The 27982-nt window shown below is 39.5% G+C and overlaps 1 protein-coding gene across 4 annotated transcripts in view; it reads right to left on the reverse strand.

The window, feature by feature from the left end:
* The window catches only part of cadm1a (cell adhesion molecule 1a), a 432273-nt gene extending 412948 nt beyond the window's left edge, over window positions 1–19325 (reverse strand). For 3 of the 4 annotated variants that reach the window (XM_014137381.2, XM_014137380.2, XM_014137378.2), the window contains exon 1: window positions 19191–19321. In XM_014137381.2, coding sequence (XP_013992856.1) covers window positions 19191–19263 — 73 coding nt within the window. In that variant the 5' untranslated portion in view covers window positions 19264–19321. Of the gene's footprint in view, window positions 1–19190 lie in introns of all 4 variants that reach the window. The other variant, XM_014137379.2, reaches the window with a different exon arrangement.
* Between the last annotated feature and the right edge of the window lie 8657 nt (window positions 19326–27982).

Below are 27982 nucleotides of genomic sequence, written 5' to 3' on the forward strand. Positions count from 1 at the left end.
TGGTGGTTTTTCAGGTCTTTTAATGTCCAATCATAGAAAATGTTTATATATAAAGTACCAGTCAGAAGTTTGGACTCACCTAGTCATTCAAGGGTTTCCTTTATTTTTACTATTTTGTACATTTTAGAATAATAGTGAAGACATCAAAATGATAAAATAACACATTTGGAATCATGTAGTAACCAAAAAAGTGCTAAATCTATAAATATTTTAGATTCTTCAAAGTAGCCACTCGTTGCCTTGAGGACAGCTTTGCACACTCTTGGCATTCTCTAAACCAGCTTCATGATGAATGCTTTTCAAACAGTCTTAGAGGAGTTCCCACATATGCTGAGCACTTGTTGGCTGCTTTTCCTTCAAGCTGCGGTCAAACTCATCCCAAACCATCTCAATTGGGAGGCCAGGTCATCTGATGCAGCACTCCACTCTCCTACTGGGTCAAATAGCCCTTAAACAGCCTGGAGGTGTGTTGGGTCATTGTCCTGTTAAAAAAACAAATGATAGTGGGACTAAACGCAAACCAGATGTGATGGCGTATCACTGCAGAATGCTGTGGTAGCTATGGTGGTTAGGTGTGCCTTGAATTTTAAACAAATCACTGACAGTGTTACCAGCAAAGCACCCCCACACCTCCTCCTCCATGCTTCACGGTGGGAACCACACATGAGGAGATCATCTGCTCACCTACTCTGCGTCTCACAAAGACACAGCGGTTGGAACAAAAAATCTCAAATTTGGACTCATCAGACCAAAGGACCGATTTCCACCGGTCTAATGTCCATTGCTTGTGTTTCTTGGCCCAAGAAAGTCTCTTTTTCTTATTAGTGTCCTTTAGTAGTGGTTCTTTGCAGCAATTCGACCATGAAGGCCTGATTCACGCAGTCTCCTCTGAAAAGTTGATGTTGAGATGTGTCTGTTACTTGAAGTCGGTGAAGCATTTCTTTTGGCTGCAATCTGAGGTGCAGTTAACTCTAACGAACATATCCTCTGCAGCAGAGGTAACTCTGGGTCTTCCTTTCCTGTGGCGGACCTCATGAGAGCCAGTTTCATCATAGAGCTTGATGGTTTTTGCGACTGCACTTGAAGAAACGTTCAAAGTTCTTGACATTTTCCGGATTGACTGACCTTCATGTCTTAAAGTAATGATGGACGGTCATTTTTCTTTGCTTATTTGAGCTGTTCTTAATATGGACTTGGTCTATTACCAAATAGGGCTATCTTCTGTATACCACCCCTACCTTGTCATAACACAACTGATTGGCTTAAATGCATTAAGAAGGCAATAAATTCCACAAAATAACTTTTAACAAGGCACACCTGTTAATTGAAATGCATTGCAGGTGAGAATGCCAAATGTGTGCAAAGCTGTCATCAAGGCAAAGGGTGGCTACTTTGAAGAATCTCAAGTATAAAATATATTTTGATTTGTTTAACACTTTTTTGGTTACTATACGATTCCATATTTGTTATTTCAGAGTTGATGTCTTCACTATTATTCTACAATGTAGAAAATAGTAAAAATAAAGATAAACCATTGAATGAGTAGGTGTGTCAAACGTTTTTACTGGTACTGTTTAAACATATATATGTTATTGCTCAGAAAACTAGGGCTGCCATATGGGGATCCCTGCACTAGTCTATTGATAAATTAAACTTCTATCTGTATCCAGATGCTGAATCAACATCTGTATTAAATATCTTATTACTTACGGCCTATGTTCTGTTATTCATTATAAACCAAACCCTCATCATCCAAGGCTTTCATTTTGAAGACCTGAGCAAAATTGCAAACAAAAATAAATGACCTCAGAACCTAGGCCTAAATGGTGAAGTTTCATACATCCTGCATTGCCTTAATGCAGTACAATTTAATTCTCAATTAATTATGTATGAATGCTATCAACACTGCTTTGTGAAAATAACTTCAAAAGTTACCAACAACTCCCTTCCCTGAGCATTTAGTGCAGTATGCCCAGAGCCAAAACTCTAACCACCTCACTGTTATAACACTTCTGTTGCGGCTGCTGCTGATGTTGTTGCTATCATTATCATCAATATTGCAGGACAGAATAGGGCTAGGCGATATGGCCAAAATATCCTATCACAGTATTTAACCAAAAATTGACAGTATGACGTTATTTGACGGTATTTTACGTTTTTGAATAATAAAAGTTCAGAATTTGCTTTGAGTAGTGCGTGTCCCTAGGGTGGCAACACACACATTCTAAGTTATTTCAATGGGTCTTTCTCCATTCTAATTATTTTATACTGTTCAATTCAACTGCAACCAACAACAAAAAAAGTCTGCATTGTCATCAATTTCTGCACTCATTTGAGATCATTTCCACACTTGTCACGGGCGTCGTATGAATTGGACCAAAACACAGCGGGAATATGAATGCTCATATCTTCTTTTATTAAATAAAATGAACACTGAACAAAAAGAACGATGAAAACAGTCTTGTCAGGTGCAACAAACACTAAACAGGAAACAACTACCCACCAATCCCATAGAAAAAACACCCCTCTTAAATAGGACCTTCAATTAGAAGCAACTAGGAGCAGCTGCTTCCAATTGAAGGTCAACCCAATAAACACCACATAGAAATAGACATACTAGAACTAACATAGAAATAGACTAACAAGAACATAGCCCAACAAACCCCGAAACACTCTAAACAAACACCCCTTGCCACGCCCTGACCAAACTACAATAACAAACAACCTCTTTTACTGGTCAGGACGTGACAACACTGCCACGTAGGAATGCACGATATCGGCAAACAATCTAGGCCTTATTTTTAACCAAATGTTGCAATTGCGATTTGACTTGCGATTTAGAGCAAAACACTTGGGTGATCTGTTGGAATCATGGAAATAGAATGATTATTCTAATTCTAGAGTTACAGTATAATAGTGGGCACTTGAATACAGTGTTGTTTGACATAACAACGAATGAAAATGCCATTGTGACAGGGTAGGAACCAAAGTGTTGTTAACCTCTATGGGCCTGCGTCCCACCCGTGGTGCACTCCATCAACAGCAGGTGCATTTCAAGAGCGGCAAATTTGAATCCAAATAAATGTCAAAATTCAAATTTTTCAAACATACAACTATTTTACACCCTTTGAAAGATAAACATCTCCTTAATCTAACCACGTTTTACGATTTCAAAAAGGTTTTACGGCGAAAGCATAAATTTAGAGTATGTTAGGACAGTACATTTACAAGACTTGTGTGCAATGTTTTGTCAATTCAAAGACAGGGTCACCAAAACCATAAAACCAGCTAAAATGATGCACTAACCTTTTACAATCTCCATCAGATGACACTCCTAGGACATTATGTTAGACAATGCATGCATTTTTAGTTCTATCAAGTTCATATTTATATCCAAAAACAGCGTTTTACTATGGCATTGATGTTGAGGAAATCATTTCCCTCCAATAACCGGCAGTCAAGTCAGCATCACAAATTAAATAATTAAAATTAGAAAACATTGGTAAAATATTATATTGTCATTTAAAGAATTATAGATTTACATCTCTTGAACGCAATCAACTTGCCAGATTTAAAAATAACCTTACTGGGAAATCACACTTTGCAATAATCCGAGCACTGCGCCCAGAAAAATACGCGTTGCGATACAGACTAGTCGTCATGTTGGGGAGATCTAAAATCGAAAATACTATGTAAATAATCCATTACCTTTGATTCTCTTCATCAGATGTCACTTCCAGGTATCACAGGTCCATAACGAATGTAGTTTTGTTCAAAAAAGCTCATCATTTATGTCCAAAAATCTCCGTCTTGTTAGCACATGATCTAAGCCCGCCGGACTTCACTTCATGAACGAGGGGAAAAAATATATTTACGTTCGTTCAAACATGTCAAACGTTGTATAGCATAAATCATTAGGGCCTTTTTTAACCAGAACATGAATAATATTCAAGGTGGACGAATGCATACTCTTTTATAACGTATTGGAACGAGGGTACCCAACATGAACTCGCGCGCCAGGTGTCTAATGGGCCATCATCGTTCCATGGCTCTTGTTCGGTCAGATCTCCCTCCAGAAGACTCAAAACACTTTGTAAAGGCTGGTGACATCTAGTGGAAGCAATAGGAAGTGCCAAAATATTCCTCAGCCCCTGTGTTTTTCAATGGCATAGGTTTAAAGGTAATACAACACATCAGGTATCCACTTCCTGTCAGAAAATGTCTCAGGGTTTTGCCTGCCAAATGAGTTCTGTTATACTCACAGACACCATTCAAACAGTTTTAGAAACTTTAGAGTGTTTTCTATCCATATATAATAAGCCAATACATTTTTTTTATCCAGCCGTGCAAATACTGCCCCCTAGCCCTAACAGGTTAACCTGTTGGGTCTAGGGGGCAGCATTTGCACGGCTGGATAAAAAAAATGTACATTTAATCTGGCTTTGCATTCTTATTATATATGGATAGAAAACACTCTAAAGTTTCCAAAACTGTTTGAATGGTGTCTGTGAGTATAACAGAACTCATTTGGCAGGCAAAACCCTGAGACATTTTCTGACAGGAAGTGGATACCTGATGTGTTGTATTGAGTTTAAACCTATCCCATTGAAAAACACAGGGGTTTAGGAATATTTTGGCACTTCCTATTGCTTCCACTAGATGTCACCAGCCTTTACAAAGTGTTTTGAGTCTTCTGGAGGGAGATCTGACCGAACAAGAGCCATGGAACGGTGATGTCCCATTAGACACCTGGCGCGCTACTCATGTTGGGTACCCTCGTTCCAATACGTTATAAAAGGCTATGCATTCGTCCACCTTGAATATTATTCATGTTCTGGTTAAAAAGGCCCTAATGATTTATGCTATACAACGTTTGACATGTTTGAACGAACGGAAATATATTTTTTCCCCTCGTTCATGACGAAAGTCCGGCTGGCTTACATCATGTGCTAACGAGACGGAGATTTTTGGACATAAATGATGAGCTTTTTTGAACAAAACTACATTCGTTATGGACCTGTGATACCTGGAAGTGACATCTGATGAAGAGAATCAAAGGTAATGGATTATTTACATAGTATTTTCGATTTTAGATCTCCCCAACATGACGTCTAGTCTGTATCGCAACGCGTATTTTTCTGGGCACAGTGCTCAGATTATTGCAAAGTGTGATTTCCCAGTAAGGTTATTTTTAAATCTGGCAAGTTGATTGCGTTCAAAAGATGTAAATCTATAATTCTTTAAATGACAATATAATATTTTACCAATGTTTTCTAATTTTAATTATTTAATTTGTGACGCTGACTTGACTGCCGGTTATTGGAGGGAAACGATTTCCTCAACATCAATGCCATAGTAAAACGCTGTTTTTGTATATAAATATGAACTTGATAGAACTAAAAATGCATGCATTGTCTAACATAATGTCCTAGGAGTGTCATCTGATGGAGATTGTAAAAGGTTAGTGTATCATTTTAGCTGGTTTTATGGTTTTGGTGACCCTGTCTTTGACTTGACAAAACATTACACACAACTCTTGTAAATGTACTGTCCTAACATACTCTAAATTTATGCTTTCGCCGTAAAACCTTTTGAAATCGTAAAACGTGGTTAGATTAAGGAGATGTTTATCTTTCAAATGGTGTAACATAGTTGTATTTTTGAAAAATTTGAATTTTGACATTTATTTGGATTCAAATTTGCCGCTCTTGAAATGCACCTGCTGTTGATGGAGTGCACCACGGGTGGCACGCTAGCGTCCCACCTAGCCCCAAGAGGTTAACCTGTTAGGGCTAGGGGGCAGTATTGACACGGCCGGATAAAAAACATACCCGATTTAATCTGGTTACTACTCCTGCCCAGTAACTAGAATATGCATATAATTATTGGCTTTGGATAGAAAACACCCTAAAGTTTCTAAAACTGTTTGAATGGTGTCTGTGTATAACAGAACTCATATGGCAGGCAAAAACCTGAGAAGATTCTGAACAGGAAGTGGCCTGTCTGACAAGTTGTTGTTCATCTTGGCTCTTTTTATTGAAGACTGAGGATCTTTGCTGTAACGTGACACTTCCTATGGCTCCCATAGGCTCTCAGAGACCGGGAAAAAGCTGAATGATATCGAGGCAGCCCCAGGCTGAAACACATTATCGCGTTTGGATAGTGGCTGGTGCTCGAGGGCACGAGATGTTTTTATTTTCTCTCTCTTTGTACGTATACACGCTTATATACACGCGGAATATTACGTATACACGCGGAATATTATCGCTTTTTTACGAGAAAAATGGCATAAAAATTGATTTTAAACAGCGGTTGACATGCTTCGAAGTACGGTAATGGAATATTTCGAATTTTTTTGTCACGAAATGCGCCATGCTCGTCACCCTTATTTACCCTTTCGGATAGTGTCTTGAACGCATGAACAAAACGCCGCTATTTGGATATAACAATGGATTATTTGGGACAAAACCAACATTTGTTATTGAAGTAGAAGTCCTGGGAGTGCATTCTGACGAAGAACACCAAAGGTAATCAAACTTTTCTAATAGTAAATCGGAGTTTGGTGAAGGCTAAACTTGCTGGGTGTCTAAATAGCTAGCCCTGTGATGCCGGGCTATCTACTTAGAATATTGCAAAATGTGCTTTCACCGAAAAGCTATTTTAAAATCGGACATATCGAGTGCATAGAGGAGTTCTGTATCTATAATTCTTAAAATAATTGTTATGCTTTTTGTGAACGTTTATCGTGAGTAATTTAGTAAATATTTAGTAAATTCACCGGAAGTTTGCGGGGGGTATGCTAGTTCTGAACGTCACATTCTAATGTAAAAAGCTGGTTTTTGATATAAATATGAACTTGATTAAACAAAACATGCATGTATTGTATAACATAATGTCCTAGGGTTGTCATCTGATGAAGATCATCAAAGGTTAGTGCTGCATTTAGCTGTCTTCTGGGTTTTTGTGACATTACATGCTAGCTTGAAAAATGGGTGTCTGATTATTTCTGGCTGGGTACTCTGCTGACATAATCTAATGTTTTGCTTTCGTTGTAAAGCCTTTTTGAAATCGGACAGTGTGGTTAGATTAACGAGAGTCTTGTCTTTAAAATGGTGTAAAATAGTCATATGTTTGAGAAATTGAAGTAATAGCATTTCTAAGGTATTTGAATAACGCGCCACGGGATTTCACTGGCTGTTACGTAGGTGGGACGAAATCGTCCCACTGGCCCTAGAGAAGTTAAGTGTTTCCTAGGGGACCCTATAATCTTTGTCTACATTTAATGTTTTTTCTTAGCTACTTCATGTAGCTAACATATTCATGCTTCACTTATTCCTTTTTGATTTAGAAGATACTGTTGCACAAATAACATGCTGATTTAGGTCTACACCATCACTGGTATTATCAGGCTATATAGCTAATTACGTTTGCTCTGACTCAAGTCAATTTATTAGCTAGCTAGCCAGCTAACTAGTGATTAGCAGCTAATAAGATTTAGGCCCAACTTGCTAAGAAAAGACAAACTAGCTGTTTGCAGATGTAAGAAACACAAACTAATAGTGTAATTATAGAACGCTAGTGGATTTATATTAAGTGAAAACAGCATCGTTGTCATCAACATTGTTGCATGTGCTGCATTGACCATGCAGACTGAACGCAAGTGTCTCATGGTCAAACAACAACAAATGCGCTCCTTGAGTGACAGGGGGTGGGGCTAGGTCTGTAGATAGATAGATAGATAGATAGATAGATAGATAGATAGATAGATAGATAGATAGATAGATAGATAGATAGATAGATAGATAGATAGATAGATAGATAGATAGATAGATAGATAGATAGATAGATAGATAGATAGATAGATAGATAGATAGATAGATAGATAGATAGATAGATAGATAGATAGATATTACACACGGCGTATCATATTTAACAAACCAAACATTCAAATACCGTTATATAAGGTCAAGTAAAGACCCAAACCGTTCAATGCATCAATACCGGTATAATCATAAAATATGTAATACCACCCAGCCCTAGGGCAGAAAGCATCAAGAATAAGACAGGAAATCTGTCTGTGTTCAAACTGAGTAAGAATTAAGAGGGATCTGGTCTCACTGTCATTTCTGTAGGGCCAAGCGACCAATCAATAGGACGGCAGCTTGCTAGACTCCAGCCATAATCCTCAAAAATATTCTTATGCAGATTAGTGTCTCCCTCACACATTCTCATTTTCAGTCTGGAAGGTATTAGTCTGACAGCCAAGTGGAGCCCAACAAATACTGCACACTTTAAAGCAGCAGCAAACCGTCTAAGAAAAGCAACCTGGTTCAAACATTTAGTTTAATTAAGAAATAGGCTAGGCCTAGGCTGTGCCTACTGCAGTGACTGTTAATAGGTTGCTCATAAAAAGTAATCACTCTGACAATACACAATGTTATGTTATTACATAATAATGCTATTTAGGGACACTGTTTCTGACCTGTACTTCAATAGCTTTACCACAAGGGAGGGTCTAGTGTGCATTTTCACACAAGACCCTCCTTGCATCACCCAGCTCAGGCATAAAGAGCATTAGACAGCATAATCCTCTAGCATCTGTGCAGACAAAACAGCAGAGAACCTATCATCAGACAAGACACTGCAGCAATAGGTAGGAACAATAGGCAGGAACTGAATACAATGAGCACAAGGGATCCAATTCCGTGGGGGACAGTGAGGCTGCTTGAAGGGTCTTGTCAGGGGCACTGAAATGTAATACCGGCTCGAGTGTTATGCTAATGTCAGACATGAGAACGCAGATCACTCAAGCCCATCAAGCCCAGTTGATAATTACCTGTATTGTATTCAAAAGGACACATTCATTTTCCTTACCTGCTTACAATGATGAACCAGCATTTTGTTATTCAGGGGTATGGAACCATAAATAATATCCATAGATTGTTTATTCATTGTTTAACCCAGCATTATATGGATGAATACATGCAAAATGTGCCCACGTATATCATACAACATCCCTTCCTGTCTGATTTAATGACATCCTGCTATAACAAGGTTATTGGGGCCTAACAACTCCCGTGGGAAAAGAACTAGGCCTAATCAAAATATTTAGTTTGGAACAACTATTTTCAGAGCAGTGTGCTAGACTTAGTACCGTTGTTATGACTGACAGCTTCAAAGGCTATGAATGTTTTTTTCTACATTTCAATTTTTACTGTAAAAAGTAGACCTATAAAGTGGCACATTTTGTACAGTAGTTTCAAAATATGTGATTTTAATCCAGCATCCCTCATCAGGGATCAGTTAGCACCGCAGTAACGACTTAGCCTTCTCTGTCTTTGATTATACTAAGTGCATAGTGGCCAGATGTGACCAAACCCAGTCATCTAAGGGATGACACAACCACTTCAACCCCCTCCTCTCAAAATAAAGCCATTGTTCTTCATTACTGCTCAGGGCACCAGAGAAACAGAGAGCAGCAGGAAATATACAGGTCCATTTCCACACCTGTTTCAATCACTGGGCTACTGACTTTACAGTGAGCCAAACTCAATACAGGATATGGGGGGGTATTCAAATTATGTGGAGAAATTAGAGATCTTATTACCTAATCTGACTCTTAATATTACAGTGAGGTTAACAGATTCAGTCTCACTGAAAAGGTCATCCAAAGGCCTACTCCAAACAAACTGTCCTGGTTCTTCTGTTTAACTGTGAAACAATGGCAATAGGCAAAATCAATAGAACAACTATCGTTAAAATGCCAAACTACATGGGAAATTACTGCACATTAGGCCAATTGTTCATGGTGATTTTTGAAAATATGCTCTAGTTAGGCTATATTGAATGCTTTTAAAGTAAATAGATGGCCACAAGCCATTCAATTAAATCTACATTAAGAACTTCAAATGCCTCGTCAGCTGAACAATTTCATTTGGAGCACTTGAGTGATTTGATGACTGCTCATATGATGAACTTAAAACCATCGCGTGCGCCAACATGTAGTGGTGATCAACAAATGAATGCACCTGCAGCTCTCTCTTGTCCTGAATACACTGCAATATTTACCATCGTTTCAGTGACTACATTTATCTTAAATCCTGCAATTCCTTAGCAAATTGTAAAGTGTGGTCGAGTTAAATTATTGATTTGCTCTGTCTGACTGTAGGCCTACCCCATGCTTTGTTTAAAAATCAACAAGGCAGCAAATGTGATAGTTTATCAAGCACCTACCACTGTTCCAACAATGGATTAGGGTTGAATATTTTCCCAGCATTTTACAAAAGTTGCATCCCGAGAATAAAATCCCTTTTCTCCCAGGTAACCCGGAATTTCCTGCCATAACCGGTGTCATTCTAAAGCATATAAATGTCTGGACTTGATTAGATCTTTGATCTGCATGAAATTTCAAGCCTGATGCTACCTGAGCCTAATGAGCTAAACATCAAATACATTTTATGAACCTACATTAAAAACATTTTATGAGCCCAAGTCTAAAAAAGCCCAAATGATTGTACCGTTATCCAATACAAAGCCTATGACATATAGGCTATCGCATATTACACACAACAGAAAAGCATAAAAGTTCATAGATGTAGCTATGCTCTCTTGGGTAAATCAATGAAACAAACTAATATTTTAGTGTGGACTGTATTACTGTACTGCAATGGTTCTCAATCCTGGTCCTGGGGACCCAAAGGGGTGGACATTTTGGTTTTAGTATTTGCCCTAGCAATACACAACTAATTCAAATCATCAGCTCATCATCATCAGGATTGTGATGATTTGAAGCAAGTGTGTAGTCCAACAAATACTAATTGAGTGTATGTAAACGTCTGACCCACTGGGAATGTGATGAAAGAAATAAAAGCTGAAATAAATCATTCTCTACTATTATTCTGACATTTCACATTCTTAAAATAAAGTGGTGATCCTAACTGACCTAATACATGGAATTTTTACTAGGACTAAATGTCAGGAATTGTGAAGAACTGAGTTTAAATGTATTTGGCTAAGGTGTATGTAAACTTCCGACTTCAACTGCACATTGTTTTAGTTTGAACGTGCAGACTGGCACTAAGAACAGCGGGAATGTTTCCCTAGTCAGCGCCATTATTAGTGCAATGCCCCTTAAAGTTTTTCTCTGTGCTACCCAGTGTGGCAGGGCGGGGTCGACCCGTCTCCCTTCCTCCTCCTCCTCCTCCCTTCCCAATAGACTAAGGCCGTCTTCTGTGCGCAGCTCTGCGGCCCATCCCGTGCCCCCTGCCCTCGTGCCATGAAGCTTGCATGCTTTCAGTGGATACAGCTGGAGAACTGCAAGGCAATCCCATTGTGCGCCACTCGGAAGCCATGACCAATATATATTGTGCTGCTAATAACAGGGTTAATAATATATCTGTGAGAATATCCAATGGGTTTATATAATTCTAAATTAATAATAACAACAACTTTGTTTAAAGAATAACAATATTTTGGAGAATATTTTGTTTTCAAATAAAATAAAATGTGCATTTTTTTTACATGGGGTGAGACATTGTTACTAATTTGTAAATAAAGCTAGTTTGTTATTTATAATTATTTATTTCTGTTTTTAGAGGGAGAGAAACCAAAAACCTACAGTCATCTCATGGGTCTCCCAGTCAAGGCCAGCACAGGTATTGAACCAGCATCTATAACAACACAGCTTGCACTGAAATGCAGTGTCTTAGACCATTGTGCCACTCAGGCGGTGTACAACGTGACCGGTCGGGAGTAGACTACAATACTACAGTAAGAGCAAAATAATCCTAACAAAATAAAATAATAAAAACCTTAGTGTAACAACAGTTTTAGTAAGTAATACTGAAGTTGTGCACAATTATCCGTTTCTATTTAGGTTTATGTCGCCCATTCATTGTCAGTTAGAGACACAGTAGGACCCAAAAGCATAATCAGTGCTCTAACTCCCCCTTGCGCTGGTCTGGAGCAATGAAGTGGTGATGCAGGGTACCGTTCTAAACCACAAATTACCTCTAAGTACCGCAGTATAATCACAAAACTTTTAGTGGAGCAACCACTGTAATTTGTCCATCCTACAAGGGTAAAAACTCCAATAACGTTTGAACGGATTATGATAGAGACTATCAACACAATGAACAATTATTTTACCCATTGGACATCCTACATGATGAGATGATACATGCATTGTGAACTGCACTCCATACTGAGATGTGCTGTCTGTACTAGGGATGCACGATATATCGGTGAACATATCGGAATCGGCCGATATTAGCTAAAAATGCCAACATCGGTATCGGCCGATATCTAATTTAATGCCCCGATGTGCAAAACCGATGTCAAAGCTGACGTGCATACCTATATAATGTAGGTACATTACGTAATGACGGCACGTAAAATTTTGCGCTAAACATGCAATACAGCATTCCTAAACTAGCCCACAATGTCTACTGTGTGGATCGCGCAGTCATTTAAAAGAGTAACAAAATTTCAGCAAGACAACTAGAGGTCGATCGATTAATTGGAATGGCCGATTATTTAGGGCCAATTTCAAGTTTTCACAACAATCGGTAATCAGCCTTTTTGGATGCCTATTATGGCCGATTACATTGAACTCCACGGAGAAACTGCATGGCAGGCTGACCACTTGTTACGCGAGTACGGCATCAAAAGGACATTGTGGCTGCATGGAGCCAAGGTAAGTTGCTAGCTAGCATTAAACTTATCTTATAAAAAACAATCAATCTTACATAATCACTAATTAACTACACACGGTTGATGATATTACTAGGTTAACTAGCTTGTCCTGTGTGGTATATAATCAAAGCGGTGCCTGTTAATTTATCATCGAATCACAGCCCACTTCAACTTCGCCAAACGGGTGATGATTTAACAAAAGCACATTCGTGAAAAAAAGCACAATTGTTGCACAAATGTACCTAACCATAAAGATCAATGCCTTCCTTAAAATCAATACACAGAAGTATATATTTTTTGACCTGCATATTTAGTTAAAAGAAATGCATGTTAGCAGGCAATATTAAGTAGGGAAATTGTGTTACTTCTCTTGCGTTCAGTGCAAGCAGAGTCAGGGTACATGCAGCAGTTTTGGCCGCACCATTTCTCCCTAACAAAGACCGTAATTAATTTGCCTGAATTTTACATAACTATGACATAACATTGAAGGTTGTGCAATGTAACTGCAATATTTAGACTTAGGGTTGCCACCCGTTCGATAAAATATGGAACGGTTCCGTATTTCACTGAAAGAACAAACGTTTTGTTTTCGAAATGATAGTTTCCGGATTTGACCATATTAATGACCAAAGGCTCGTATTTCTGTGTGTTTATTATAATTAAGTCTATGATTTGATATTTGATAGAGCAGTCTGACTGAGCGGTGGTAGGCACCAACAGGCTCATAAGCATTCATTCAAACAGTACTTAACTGCATTTGCCAGCAGCTCTTAGCAATGCTTGAGGCACAGGGCTGTTTATGACTTCAAGCCTATGAACTCCCGAGATTTGGCTGGCAATCCTAAAGTGCCTATAAGAACATCCAATAGTCAAAGGTATATGAAATACAAATGGTATAGAGAGAAAAAGTTGACGCGTCATAATTCCTATAATAACTAAAACCTAAAACTTCTTAACTGGGAATATTGAAGACTCATGTTAAAAGGAACCACCAGCTTTCATATGTTCTGAGCAAGAAACTTAAACGTTAGCTTTTTTACCTGGCACATATTGCACTTTTACTTTCTTCTCCAACACTGTGTTTTTGCATTATTTAAACCAAATTGAAACTATTTCATTATTTATTTGAGACTAAATTGATTTTATTGATGTATTATATTAAGTAAAAATAAAAGTGTTCATTGAGTATTGTTGTAATTGTCATTATATATATATATATATATAAAAATCGTCCGATTAATCGGTATCGGCTTTTTGTGGTACTCCAATAAATCGGCATTAGCGTTGAAAAATGATAATCGGTCGACCTCTAGAGACAACTCAAAGGCGAAATCTATTAAAGCCAAGATAATGGAATTCATTGCCCTTGACTGTTCTCTGTCATGGGTGATGTTGGCTTTCGCTGACTGGTCGAGCACCTGTACACACTACCAAGTGCGCTATTTTTCAGATGTTGCCCTACCGGAGTTACACAGTAATAGTGTCACTGCTATTAGCTTCACGACATTCATACTATGGAATGCCGTTTGGGTCTTTGTGTGTCAAAAAAGATACAGTAGCACTGTCAAAGCTGTACAAAAAAAGTCTGCAAACAAGCAAACACCGGCCACGAACGATGTGAATACAATACCGCGTTGGTAATAAAGCATCATTTGTTCGACCGCAACTTCTGGGGTAGCTAGCTTTAGCTTGGTACCTAGCTAGCACCAATACAACCAACCAGAAAACAATGACCAGTAGAAACTGCAGTCATTTTCATTATTCTTAGCAATGAATTAGGAGTCCTTGTAAGTATTAGCTAGGTTGCCACTTGTTCGCCTATTGAAATTGACCTTCAGTTCATGAAAATAAATAGCTAGCCAGCTACTTAACCCTGTTGCCCAAAGCTAACGTTATAAGCAGCCAGCTAGCTTCATTTGGCTAGTGAGGCTCGACCGCCCTGGGTTATTTGTTTCGAAGCTAATCTTGGATTAGGCACAATAGTGGAATTTGCAGTTAGCCTTCAAAATAAAAGTATGTAATTGACAGTAATGCAAATAAATACAAATAGTAGAATTATGCCATAATTTTATTTTGAAGGCTAACCACAAAGTCCACTATTGTGGCTAATCCATATTGTGGCTAGCTTCACATAGATGGGTCCGACCACCATTAATCAAATAAGAACTGTCTTATAAATTAGGGTTATTTTAGATGATGACACCTAGCTATATAATTAGCTACCTTGAAATAGATTGTCGTTTTGCTATGTTTTTGGGGAAGAACCTTGTTTGCATCCATGAGCTAGCTAGCTTTTTTTTATGACCAGCACTGTAGGTGCGCGTGACAACTTTACCAGCATCATAGCATACATATCGATGAATCGTTGTGACATGAAATACGAGTGATAGTGTAATCAATGTGTAATAACTACGTAAAAAATGAATGAACCTGTTCAATTATTGTGACATGCAGTCATATTCAGGTCCTGATTGGTCAAATAGTGTTATTTGACACGTCAAATAGTGTTAAATAGTATCTTTGACACGCAAAGACCCAAACGGCGTTCCATGGCAAAGACCCAAACAGCGTTCCATGGCAAAGACCCAAACAGCGTTCCATGGCAAAGACCCAAACAGCGTTCCATGGCAAAGACCTAAACAGCGTTCCATGGCAAAGACCCAAACAGCGTTCCATGGCAAAGACCCAAACAGCGTTCCATGACAAAGACCCAAACAGCGTTCCATGGCAAAGACCCAGACAATGTTCCATGGCAAAGACCCAGACGATGTTCCATGGCAAAGACCCAAACGATGTTCCATGGCAAAGACCCAAACAGCGTTCCATGGCAAAGACCCAAACAATGTTCCATGGCAAAGACCCAAACAGCGTTCCATGGCAAAGACCCAGACAATGTTCCATGGCAAAGACCCAAACAATGTTCCATGGCAAAGACCCAAACGATGTTCCATGGCAAAGACCCAAACGGCGTTCCATAGAAATCCTGGTTGAGAATGAAACGACTGAACAAATGTACAATGAAACAGCACAGCAAGTAAGAGAAATAAATAGTTTTTGATTATGTTTTACTGGTAATGGGGACATACTTAAACGCAAACAAAATAACTTTTTGTTCAGTGTGGTGTGTGTATTTAACCTTTATTTAACTAGGCAAGCCAGTTAAGAACAAATTCTTATTTACAATGATGGCCGACCCAAGCCAAACCCAGACGATGCTGGGCCAATTATGTGATACAGCCTGGATTCGAACCAGGGACTGTAGTGACGCCTCTTGCACTGAGATGCAGTGCCTTAGACCGCTGCATCCGTGTGTGTGTTAACTATTTAACTGTACTAGAATGCTTAAAAGGGCGCTAAAATTTGAAATATCAGTATTGGGTTTTTTGGCAAGGAAATTATCAGATATCGGTCAAAAATGTAATATCGGTGCATCACTAGTCTGTACCCACCCTGAGTGTTGATGATTGATCATGCAGATAGCAGAGAAAATGCTGTGGAGAAGCCAGATTTAGACGTTGCATATAATTTAACAGTTCCATTTCATGTTATTGTGTTCATAGAAATAATTTATTATAATTTACCTGTTTCTCAGTTATTTATCCCAGGAAAAGTTGGGTTTGGGGAGAAATCACGGTTAGTCGGTTCCCATTATTCTATCATCCCTAATGTGAATGTGGTGTATTGAAGTTTGTGCTTCATTCGAGTGAAAAGCAGCAATAGCCTCCTATTTAACCCAATGAGTCCCAATGTTATGCCGGCACATTTAGGTCTTCTAAATATTGTATGTTTTAGCTTCAGACTTATGGGTTGGGTTGTACCATTGGATTCGTCAATTTCTTCTGCATCCGCAGATAACCGTTACTCTGTGTGATTAACGGGGGCTGAGCTAGAGCAGTGTTTGTAAAACAAGGGCGGATCCCAAAGGGCCCCGGGACTGGGTATTTTTACAAAACGTCTGTAGAGTCTGAATGGTTTGAGCTTCAAACTATTAAAAACGACATATACACATATATATATATATATATATTTTTTAAACTGACTCTCATGAGCACGCACATGTAATGTTTTGCTCTATGACACTCACAAGCAACACGAGAGTTGTTAGAAGGTAAGGGGTACTTTTGCATAGAAGATCATAGGAAACCCCAGAACATAGTTTCTATAGCCTAGTGGTTAGAGCGTTGGGCCAGTAACCGGAAGGTTGCTGGATCGAATCCCTGAGCTGACAAGGTAAAAATCTGTCGTTCTGCCCCTGAGCAAGGCAAATAACCCACTGTTCCCTGGGTGTCAAATATGTGGATGTCGATTAAGGCAGCCCCCTGCACCTCACTGATTCTGAGGGGTTGGGTTAAATGCGGAAGACAGATTTCAGTTGAATGCATTCAGTTGGACAACTGACTAGGTATCCCCCTTTCCTTTATAATACTGTAATAGTCTCTCATAATTGCTGTCACAAACTCCAAACTCCACACAGTTGTCACTGACTAGATGGATATTAATTTCCCAGGGGGCAAACTATTTAATTTGTCAATTAAACTCATGAATGCAACTGTTTATGTCAAATAGTTTTGTGTTCTACTTGTAGCCATGGTTGTCCTTAAAATAAAACACTTAATTGTGAGGCAAAATGTATGAGCTGGACATGCAGGTAAATAAAAGTCAGATAAATTAAAAGCAGATTTTTGCTGGGGGCTTGGGACTGATAGGGTTAAATCACGTGTTGAAAGCATAAACATGTTTTCTATGAATTCCACGTATTGACTGACTTGGTCTGATTAGGATACATTAACTTATATAAAAAACGTCACAGCACAGGCTACCTAATATAAATATACGGCACCTAGTATAAAAACCTTGGCAATGAAATGCTAAAGAGCATCCAGAAGAAGCACTCTGAAAGAAGATAACACACTGAAGAAATGCCAAATATTCAGCCTAACGTTATATGTGTGAGCGTTATTGTAAAGATATATCCTTTGTTCTTAATTGACTTGCCTGGTTAAATAAATAAATAAATAAAAAATAGGTCCGTGCACATCTTGTGGACTGTAATATCATAGGTTATACAGCAAGTGTTGGTACTTGGTAGCTTTAATTAAGATTAGCCTGTTGATGTTCAGGCTACAGTAAACTAAATTCCCTATAATTTCGAAAATAGATGTGTACATACAAAACAAGTGTGTTTGGCAATTGGCAGAACTGCCTAATGCGCCCGCCGGATTTTTAGGAGAATCGTTTATTCTTTTCCACAAGACTAAATAGACTATGATAATTCAAGGAATAACTACCGGTAGCCTATGCTTCAAACAGTTGTTAACTAACATGAAAGACATATTCAAAAAAACTTCCGAGATTCAGGAGTTTAGCTATATCTGAATTGAAATGTGAAATGTATGCTCAACGCGGGGACTGCATACCTTGCGCACGATATGTGCAATCGTTGAATCAGCTTAATTCGTAATAGCCTATCACGTAGTCTATAACAGCACACGCTCATGTCGTTTTATGTATGCCACTGATTTGATTTTTGCAGGTGTTTAGGAAGCAAGCCACATAAAAAAAAGCACCACTAACAACTTTTGTCTATATCGGTGTAGCATCTGTACACCACTAATGCCGTTCCCTGGGCATTCAAATGTAAGCTTATAGCGACAGAGTATCCTTTCTAGCTACACTGTAACACTACGCATCAACAGCCCACCAAGTCACGCATGAGACACACACACTGTGGCCAATCAATCACCCCAGTACGGTTCATAGTTTGAGCAGACTAAATACTATTTGTAAAGATCTAACGGCCAACATCATTCAACAACTAATTATATCTGTAATAAAACTGATCATCTCCCCAGAAGAAAAAAAAATGGTGCAATTGCAATGGTAGCCTGCCTAAATCAACCATCGCACTGAATAGCTCGCGCTAGAATATTCAGCATTCATTGTAGGCTTCGGCGTTCTACAGAATCTGGATAATCACAACCCAAAAGTATTGAGAACAGCTGACTGGTTAGCTTAAACAAACCACGTTCAACTTTTACACCGAAGTTGAACGTACACTTGAATACTTGAAAAACAACAGTTTTCATATCTAATTTCTCTCATTTAAACTGCCAGTAAGCTATGTGCGTGTGGCAGTGGCACAGGGCTCGAGACGAGAAGGGAAAACTAGCCAAAGTGATTTGTGTGAGGGGTTAGTTGACTACATGGAAGGCAAAAACATCTGTAAAGGCTGTATTTGACTTAAATTGAAATATTCAAAGAATGTAACAACTATTTGAGTCTTGTTTTTCATCCTTTAGGCACATCAAATACCGTATTACAACTTGAAGAACAGTTACATTCAACTTCTTCGTTTATTATTATCGATGCACAATCATGCGGGCACATCCAGAAAAAGCTTGCGCTTAATGCAGACACATTTTTGCCCCCCATGTCCATAGAAATCTTTTCAAAATACGTAGGTTTGTTTCACTTTAGTTTATCGGCCGAAATCCTACCTTTATGAAGAGCTGCTGGAATCATGAACAAAAAGAGAAGAGTAGCGAGAGATCCGTTGCTTGCGATCGCCATGTTGGACACCTGCTTCTTTCTATCTGGCGGCGCGAGTAGTACTTCACCTAGCGACAACAGCGTTCTCTTTAATGATATGCATGGAAGGGAGGGGACAATTCAAATTGCTTGTTTAAAAAAGATGGTTAGGCAACTGAAAAGCTAACAAAGGTGTTACTGCGGATACTTATGAATATGAGCAAAGGAAAATTCTTAAGCTTTTTATTTCAAGTGTTCATCCATTCCAGAACATGGAATTATTTTTGTGTAAAGGGTTAAAATGGGTTCGAGGCAAACATGTAGTGAACTTTCCTAATTATTTGTTGCGTGACATACAGCTAGTACAGTGCTTACATGACTCAATGATAGATGACTCATGATGAACTGGGTAGTATCATGTGGTTGGCAGCTTTGAAATGAATATCTTCTTTATATGGTAACTATAAAAGATGCTGGACTTGAATGCAGTGAAACTGGACATTCTTTCCTTTATCAATTCAATTGCATGTAGATTTGCATATATAAATAGGCTACATCCACTTTGGGAATCATGCAACTACAATTTAAAAAATAAGCATACAGTCAGTACTGTATGAATAGAACATATAGTTTTCACTGTTATATTTTATTTCTTAAACACAGTTCAGCAAAACATAGACTTCTGCCCACATTACATCCACCCGAACAGATCCGGGTCCTAACTTTTCCCTCAGGTCCAGGTCAGGTCCTGTTTGATTGTCATCAGGTCACAGGTCTATGCAACATTTTTACATTTACATTTTAGTCATTTAGCAGATGCTCTTATCCAGAGCGACTTACAGTAGTGAATGCATACATTTCATGCATTTTTTTTGTACTGGCCCCCCGTGGGAATTGAACCCACAACCCTGGCGTTGCTCACACCATGCTGGCATTGCAAACACCATGCTCTACCAACTGAGCCACAGGGAAGGTAACTTCAGCTAATAGACCCGAGCGGACCCAACCATGGCTCTACATAGACTAAAGCAGATTTATTTTAGGCTAATAAGGTGAGTTTATTGACATAGAAGGCCTAGACAGCATATAAAGAACTATTATTTTATTTTTGTAAAAAAATGTTATACTTTTGACCCCTTTTTCATGATATCCAATTGGTAGTTACAGTCTTGTCCCATCGCTGCAACTCCCGTACGGACTCGAGATAGGCGAAGGTCGAGAGCCATGCGTTCTCCAAAACACAACCCCGCCAAGCCGCACTGCTTCTTGACACACTGCTCACTTAACCCGGAAGACAGACTCACCAATGTATCAGAGGGAACACCATACATCTGGCGACCGAAGTCAGTGTGCAGGCGCCCGGCCGTCACAGGGAGTCGCTAGAGCGCGATGGGACAAGGACATCCCAGCTTGCCAAACCCTCCCCTAACCCAGACGACGCTGGGCCAATTGTGTGCCTCATTATGGGTCTCCCGGTCAGCTGCGAAACAGCCCGGGATCGAACCCGGATCTATAGTGATGCCTTTAGCACTGCGATGCAGTGCCTTAGACCGCTGCACCACTTGAGAGGCCCATAAATAACTATTCTCTAACCAGAAGAGCAACTTGGCTGAAAGAGATGATTTGTTCATCACTCGGATCCAGTCAAGTCTGGTCTAGACGGGTCGGGTCCAGATCTGGTTGTCATCGGGTCCATTCGGGTTAGAGTCTGATTGTTCTCGGATTCGTTTGGGTCCATGTCCCCCTTTAAAAAATAAAAATTGTGTCCACTCGGGTCCGGGTCTGATTATCCTCAGGTCGGATTATCCTCAGTTGGACCCGAGAAGACCTCTAATCAGAGGGTCATTGGAATGAATGCTCTGACAGAAGTAGCCTACAAAGTGGTGCCTCTAGTGGTGGTATCAAGTTATGTAAGAATGTTATGTAAGAATCTCTTGCAGGAAGAAAGATGATGAGGATGTCCCTTTAGCATACATTAGGCTACATGTACTGATTAGAATAGTCCTTCTAGTGGGATGGCCACAGTGAGATATTAACTGTCTTGAAAGGATACAAATTCATAGTAAAACACAAGCAATCCCAAATGCAATCTGAAATCGAAGGGTTTCTTCTATGTCATATCAAAAAAATATGCTTAACAGGTCTCTGTTCTCCCTCAATATTAGATTGTAATTTGCCTGCTCAGTCTTAAAATCCCTTGTGATTTACAAAAGTTCTGACCAAATAATTTTTTGGACCAAGGACTGTAAATCGGTATTGGATTGTAAGGTTGAGTCGAACAGATCTCAGGACTCTGAGATCCAGAGGGAATCACGACCAGATGAAAGGTCTAATACCTTTCTGATTCGAGTTGTACCCTGCAGAGATTGACACACACACCAAGAGTGAAACTGCAGTATTGCTGCTGTGTTCGATGTGTTCACGTCTGTGTTTCGCAGGCCTGTTGTGGCCCAGTATCCTCCTGTGAAGTTATCTAATTAAAGTTATAATGACACAACCATGCAGAAGTTAAGCTGAGGGACTCGTGCTCATCCGCTTGAAGTTTGCATGTTTAAAGTGTAGTGACGTTGTATTGATGTGTTGCTGTATAACACTCAAACTGCTATAAGTCCCTCCCTGCAACAAAAAAATCATAATCATAATCAACAACAACATATTAATGATATTTCTGAACTTAAATGTTAAGCATGAAATGTTAGTTTAAAAACAAGTATTAGTGTGTGGCAATGGGAGGGTTAAATAATTAGTTATGCATATGCTGCTTAATCGGTTAGTGCAGATGAAGTAGCCTAATTGAAAAAGTACTACGATAAATAATCAAATGGTTAATTAACTGGTATAACAGTAAATATGCAGATACATAGAACATTTTAGTATCTGTTCTTATGTGTAAAAGTGAACACATTTTAGTCTCACCATAAGCTAAGAGGAAATTACTGTTTCTAGAGGAAAGTAGTTGGAATATTCCAGATATTTTGAAAGATTGAAAGGGAATACTGATAAGCTATGTTTACGGTTTTAATTAATGTATGCAATTAGTACCTCATTGAGAAAGACCCTTCTTATGTAGGTTAATGAATGCCCAAAAGCTACATAACCTCCTATAATTTTGTGGTGGACATTTATTTTATTGCATAACCTCCCATTATGGCAGGCGCAAGAGCCTAGAGGGAATGGAACAAACGAGTCTGTCTGGCCATGACATGTGACAGATTGCTTTGAGAGGAATGTGAATGAGAACTTTTCAGTTTGATTTATATTTCTAATTATACTCATTCAGAAATCCAATCAGAGATTAGGCCAATCAACCATTGTTTTTTGGAAGTGGGATTTAGATTTTTTTTTTACTTCTCTCCCACATTTGAAGGTTACAGAAAAAGTCCTCATCCTTGAAGACATGAGGATGTCTTACAATATTTCCAGTGTCATTGGGATAGGTTTGCAGCTGTTATTTCAAACTCGTAGGGGAATAAAAGATCAGAAAGTAAGCTACAAACATGAAATAGTCCCTATTTACACTGTTCCTAAATGTATTAATCATGTTCTTGTCTTTGTTGTCCCTTCTGTTTGACATTTAGGTTACAGTCCCCCTGGATAGTAACAAGTGCAGTTTTTGCACTGATGCAAAGTCAATCTCATAATGAGTTGCTTTCTGTAATTCTTCATCATTCTGTCATAAATAAAGTAGTTCAACTATACAAGATTTGTGGCAGATAAGCTAATACTTTACTTATATACTGTAACTAGACAAGTATTGGCTGTGTACAACTGAATTGAAATAAAGCAGAATCTCATTTTCTTTGAACAAATCTATAACATCTTGATTTAGTACTCTAGCCTTCTATACATTATCAATTCAAGTTTTTTTGCTCTACTTGATCCTGGCAAGCGTTAAAAATTCTGTTTGTGAACGGTCCATACCTTTGGTCTGTCGAGAGCCTGCCAATGTTGGAATATGACAACCCTGATCCATCTACTATTTTTCTTTTTTTCAACAGAAAATAGCAGGGGAAATGAATGGTTTGTTGTTGTGCGAAGAAACACAATTTATATTTTCACATTTTGCACTGGTAACAAAACTGCTTAAGCCAATCAAAGCCACAGTGTACTGCACAGATAGAACATTATTGCAGATACTGTTGTTTTTGTAATATTTTAACTTGACAAAAAAATATATAAATCTGACCCCTCAAGCTAAAAATAATTTGAACATAGAAACATTTTAGAGAACACCACATTTAAGGAGATTACATGCCCATTACATGCCCATTACATGCTCCAAACCTTACCTCACCCTCCAAGAATAAGAACCGGGGACTTCTCATTAACATAATTATGTTGACTCTATAATATAAATTAATTTGGTGCTTCTTCAAATTCACTCGCATTTGGAGCCAGGGTTGTAAATTGATAAGGTAATCCAGGTAGCTCCTACACATGGTGGCTCATTATACAAATGTATCTCAAATCAAAGTTTATTTGTCACGTGCGCCAAATACAACAGTTGTAGACCTTACAGTGAAATGCTTACTTACAGGCCCTAACCAACAGTGCAATTTTTAAAGTAAAAATAGGTATTAGGTGAGCAATAGATAAGTAAAGAATTAAAACAACAGTAAAAAGACAGTGAAAAATAACAGTAGCGAGGCTATATACAGTAGCGAGGCTATACACAGGCACCGGATAGTCAGGCTAATTGAGGTAGTATGTATATGTAGGTATGGTTAAAGTGACTATGAATATATGATAAATAAAGAGTAGCTGTCGCGTAAAAGAGGGGTTGGGGGGGGGGGCGACAGAATGCAAATAGTCCGGGTAGCCATTTGATTACCTGTTCAGGAGTCTTATGGTTTGGGGGTAAAAGCTGTTTTGAAGCCTTTTGGTTCTAGACTTTGCGCTCCGGTACCGCTTGTCATGCGGTAGTAGAGAGAACAGTCTATGACTGGGGTGGCTGGGGTCTTTGACATTTTTAGGGCCTTCCTCTGATACCGCCTGTTGTAGAAGTCCTGGATGGCAGGCAGCTTAGCCCCAGTGATGTACTGGGCCGTACGCATTACCATCTGTAGTGCCTTGCAGTCAGAGGCCGAGCAGTTGCCGTACCAGGCAGTGATGCAACCAGTCAGGATGCTCTCGATGTTGCAGCTGTAGAAACTTTTGAGGATCTGAGGACCCATGCCAAGTCTTTAGTTTCCTGAGGGAGAATAGGCTTTGCCGTGCCCTCTTCACGACTGTCTTGGTGTGTTTCGACCATTCTAGTTTGTTGTTGATGTGGACACCAAGGAACTTGAAGCTCTCAACCTGCTCCACAACAGCCCCGTCGATGAGAATGGGGGCGTGCTCGGTCCTCTTTTTCCTGTAGTCCACAATCATCTTCTTTGTCTTGGTTACATTAAGGGATAGGTTGTTATTCTGGCACCACCCGGCCAGGTCTCTAACCTCCTCCCTATAGGCTGTCTCGTCGTTGTTGGTGATCAGGCCTACCACTTGTGTCGTCTGCAAACTTAATGATGGTGTTGGAGTCGTGCCTGGCCATGCAGTCATGGGTGAACAGATCTGGTTGTCATCGGGTCCATTCGGGTTAGAGTTAGGGTATTACAGACTCAGTCAAGGACATGTTGAAAATGTCAGTGAAGACACCTGCCAGATGGTCTGCACATGCCCAGACCATACGGCCTGGTAATCCATCTGGCCCCGCTGCCTTGTGAATGTTGACCTGTTTAAAAGGTCTTACTCACGTTGGCTACGGAGAGCGTGATCACACAGTCATCCGGAACAGCTGATGCTTTCATGCATGCCTCAGTGTTGCTTGTCTCGAAGTGAGCATAGAAGTGATGTAGCTCGTCTGGTAGGCTCGTGTGACTGGGCAGCTCGTGGTTGTGCTCCCTTTGTAGTCTGTAATAGTTTTCAAGCCCTGCCACATAAGATGAGCGTTGGAGCCGGTATAGTACGATTCAATCTTAGTCCTGTATTGCCTGTTTGATGGTTCGTCGGAGGGCATAGCAGGATTTATTATAAGCTTCCGGGTTAGAGTCCTGCACCTTGAAAGCGGCATCTCTACCCTTTAGCTCAGTGCAAATGTTGCCAGTAATCCATGGCTTCTGGTTGGGGTATGTACGTACAGTCACTGTGGGGACAACGTCCTCGATGCACTTATTGATAAAGCCAGTGACTGATGTGGTGTACTCCTCAATGCCATCGGAAGAATCCTGGAACATGTTCCAGTCTGTGATAGCAAAACAGTCCTGTAGTTTAGCATCTTTTTCATCTGACCACTTTCTTATAGACCGAGTCACTGGTGCTTCCTGCTTAAATTTTTGCTTGTAAGCAGGAATCAGGAGGATAGAATCGTGGTTAGGTTTACCAAATGGAGGGCGAGGGAGAGCTCTGTGTGTGGAGTACAGGTGATCTAGAATTTTTTTCCCTCTGGTTGCGCATTTAATACTCTAGATACTCTACTTCAGGCGAGAACAATCTCGAGACTTCCTTAGATTTCATGCACCGGCTGTTGTTTACAAATATGCACAGACCCCCCCCCCCCCCGGTGCAGCATATATCCCACTAGCTGAATATCCATGTCATCATGCAGCGACGATTCCGTAAAACATAAAATGTTACAGTTTTTGATGTCCCTTTGGTAGGATATTCGTGATCGTACCTCGTCTAATTTATTTTTCAATGATTGTACGTTGGCAAGTAATATTGACGGTAACGGCAGCTTTCCCACTCGCCGTAATAGACTACCATCTGCAATGGTTCATAGTGTAAGTGCTTTGATTTTCTGGAGATGAAGAGTAATTCATGATGTTTTTACACGCCTCACATTCCAATGATATACCTCCATGCCTATACAGGGTTGGAGATACAACTCTCAGCCAAATCCATTCTGCACTTATCGCCAATTTTGTTTCATTGTACTCTTTTTTGAGGGGGAAGCAACTACAGTATCTCCCATTGAGTGTGTTCTTTCTGAAATAGCTACAGATAAATTCTGTTTTCCCCCTCTCCAATAAAGTGGGTGCAGGCTGTGCTTTACCTACTTTGTGTGACTCTGGTAACTTTGTGACACGCTGATACTTTCTTTGGTTGACAAATCTGCTGTCATGGCGCACAACTAATGCACTTGGTCTGCATTTCTTTTGAATCTATTCTCGCCCCCTCTCATGTACAAACAGGATTTTATGCAAATCATTCTGTTCCCAATGTACAGTATAGGAATATTTCAGAGACTTACAGTAATTTATCAACAACATAGTCAAATGCGTGCCCACATAAGACAAACTGACCCCTGTAACTAAATATGATAAACAACTCTACCCAAGGCATAAAGAAGAGATGTAGTCGTGTGTATCTTTCAACTTTCCTGACCCAAAGCGTGATGAAAATAAATAGAAACAAAATGCAATCAGTTAAAAACAAACCCAAAGCTGCTCCCAGATTAAAGCAACTCCCAACAGGAGGCCACAGCAAGAATACAATGTAACCTTTGAGCACGATGGTAATGTTTTTAGATCCTGCTGTAATAGACTACAAGCTCCTGATAGCTTGTTGGATCAACGCTTTTTTTCTGGAATGTCACCATAAGGGCTCTTCAGTTAATGAAATCTCCCTGTTATTTATTGATTTGCTTGAAGGTCTTTGTTCTTGTCTGCAAATAGGGGTTATTTGATTTGGAGTAAACACTACAGTGCACATTTTGTCCCAAGGTACAGACTGTGGTTGTCCTCCTCTGTAATGATTTGTTTAAAGTGCAGGTCTCCAACTGACGGAGAATCTGATTAATAAGAACTCAAAAATGGAAATCGTACTGGTTCGCATCTGAAGTGATTTATCGATAAGCCCAGGCTTGTATCTGTAAAGTGGGCACAATGCAGGCTAATGTTCAGCACTAATGCACAGAATTGGATTGTGCCCGGTTCAGTGGACAAATGTGTGGTGCTATAACATTTCTGGAATAAGATGGAGTCTTCCATTTGTTGCATTATTTGTATTGATCATGTCATGTGAGCGGGACTGGCTCAAGACCTCTGTGTTTGCATGTTGGAGCTCACCCAAGCACACTATCTCTTGGCTGTCCATTATATCATCTGATTGATTGCAGATGGAATCTCCCCATTCAACACTACATGCTGTGTCTCTGACTGTTGAGTGTCATGTGTGCAAGTGATTGCTTAATCAACAGGATATGATAGAGGCTATGCCCTCCTGTCTTGAGATTGAGTATCAGAAAGACAACAGGGTTTAACCCATTGCAAAGATAAACCCTATATGCGCTGTTATGGTATTATGTTCTATAAACTGGCATCTCCTTTTTGTCACATCCTAAACACTGATACATTCTCAAAGAAGCAAATGTAGAAAAAACCAATAGCAAATGAAGAAATAACCAACCCACAAAGTTTACATTTTATTAAACAAAAAAATACCTTTGGAGTCCTGAAGTACTAAAGTGTGTGTGTGTGTGTGTGTGTGTGTGTGTGTGTGTGTGTGTGTGTGTGTGTGTGTGTGTGTGTGTGTGCGCATGTGCCACAAATATTTTGAGCAGTCTATTTTCCACGAGTCTATCCACATCAATCGCTCCACAAGTTAAATCCCGGAGAATTGAAATTCAAACAGGAAACTCAAGTTTGATGTCATTATCCATGTGAGCACATTAATTTCCTTTCTTCCCCTCTCAACGCCATTGGAATAAATATAACATGGAGATGTTTTCAAGCTTGTAAACTGGCGGCTGTCTTTTATAACAGCCCTTTGCTTTTTGGTA

This window comes from Salmo salar, chromosome ssa13 (genome assembly GCF_905237065.1).
Source record: "Salmo salar chromosome ssa13, Ssal_v3.1, whole genome shotgun sequence".
Taxonomy (NCBI): Eukaryota; Metazoa; Chordata; class Actinopteri; order Salmoniformes; family Salmonidae; genus Salmo; species Salmo salar.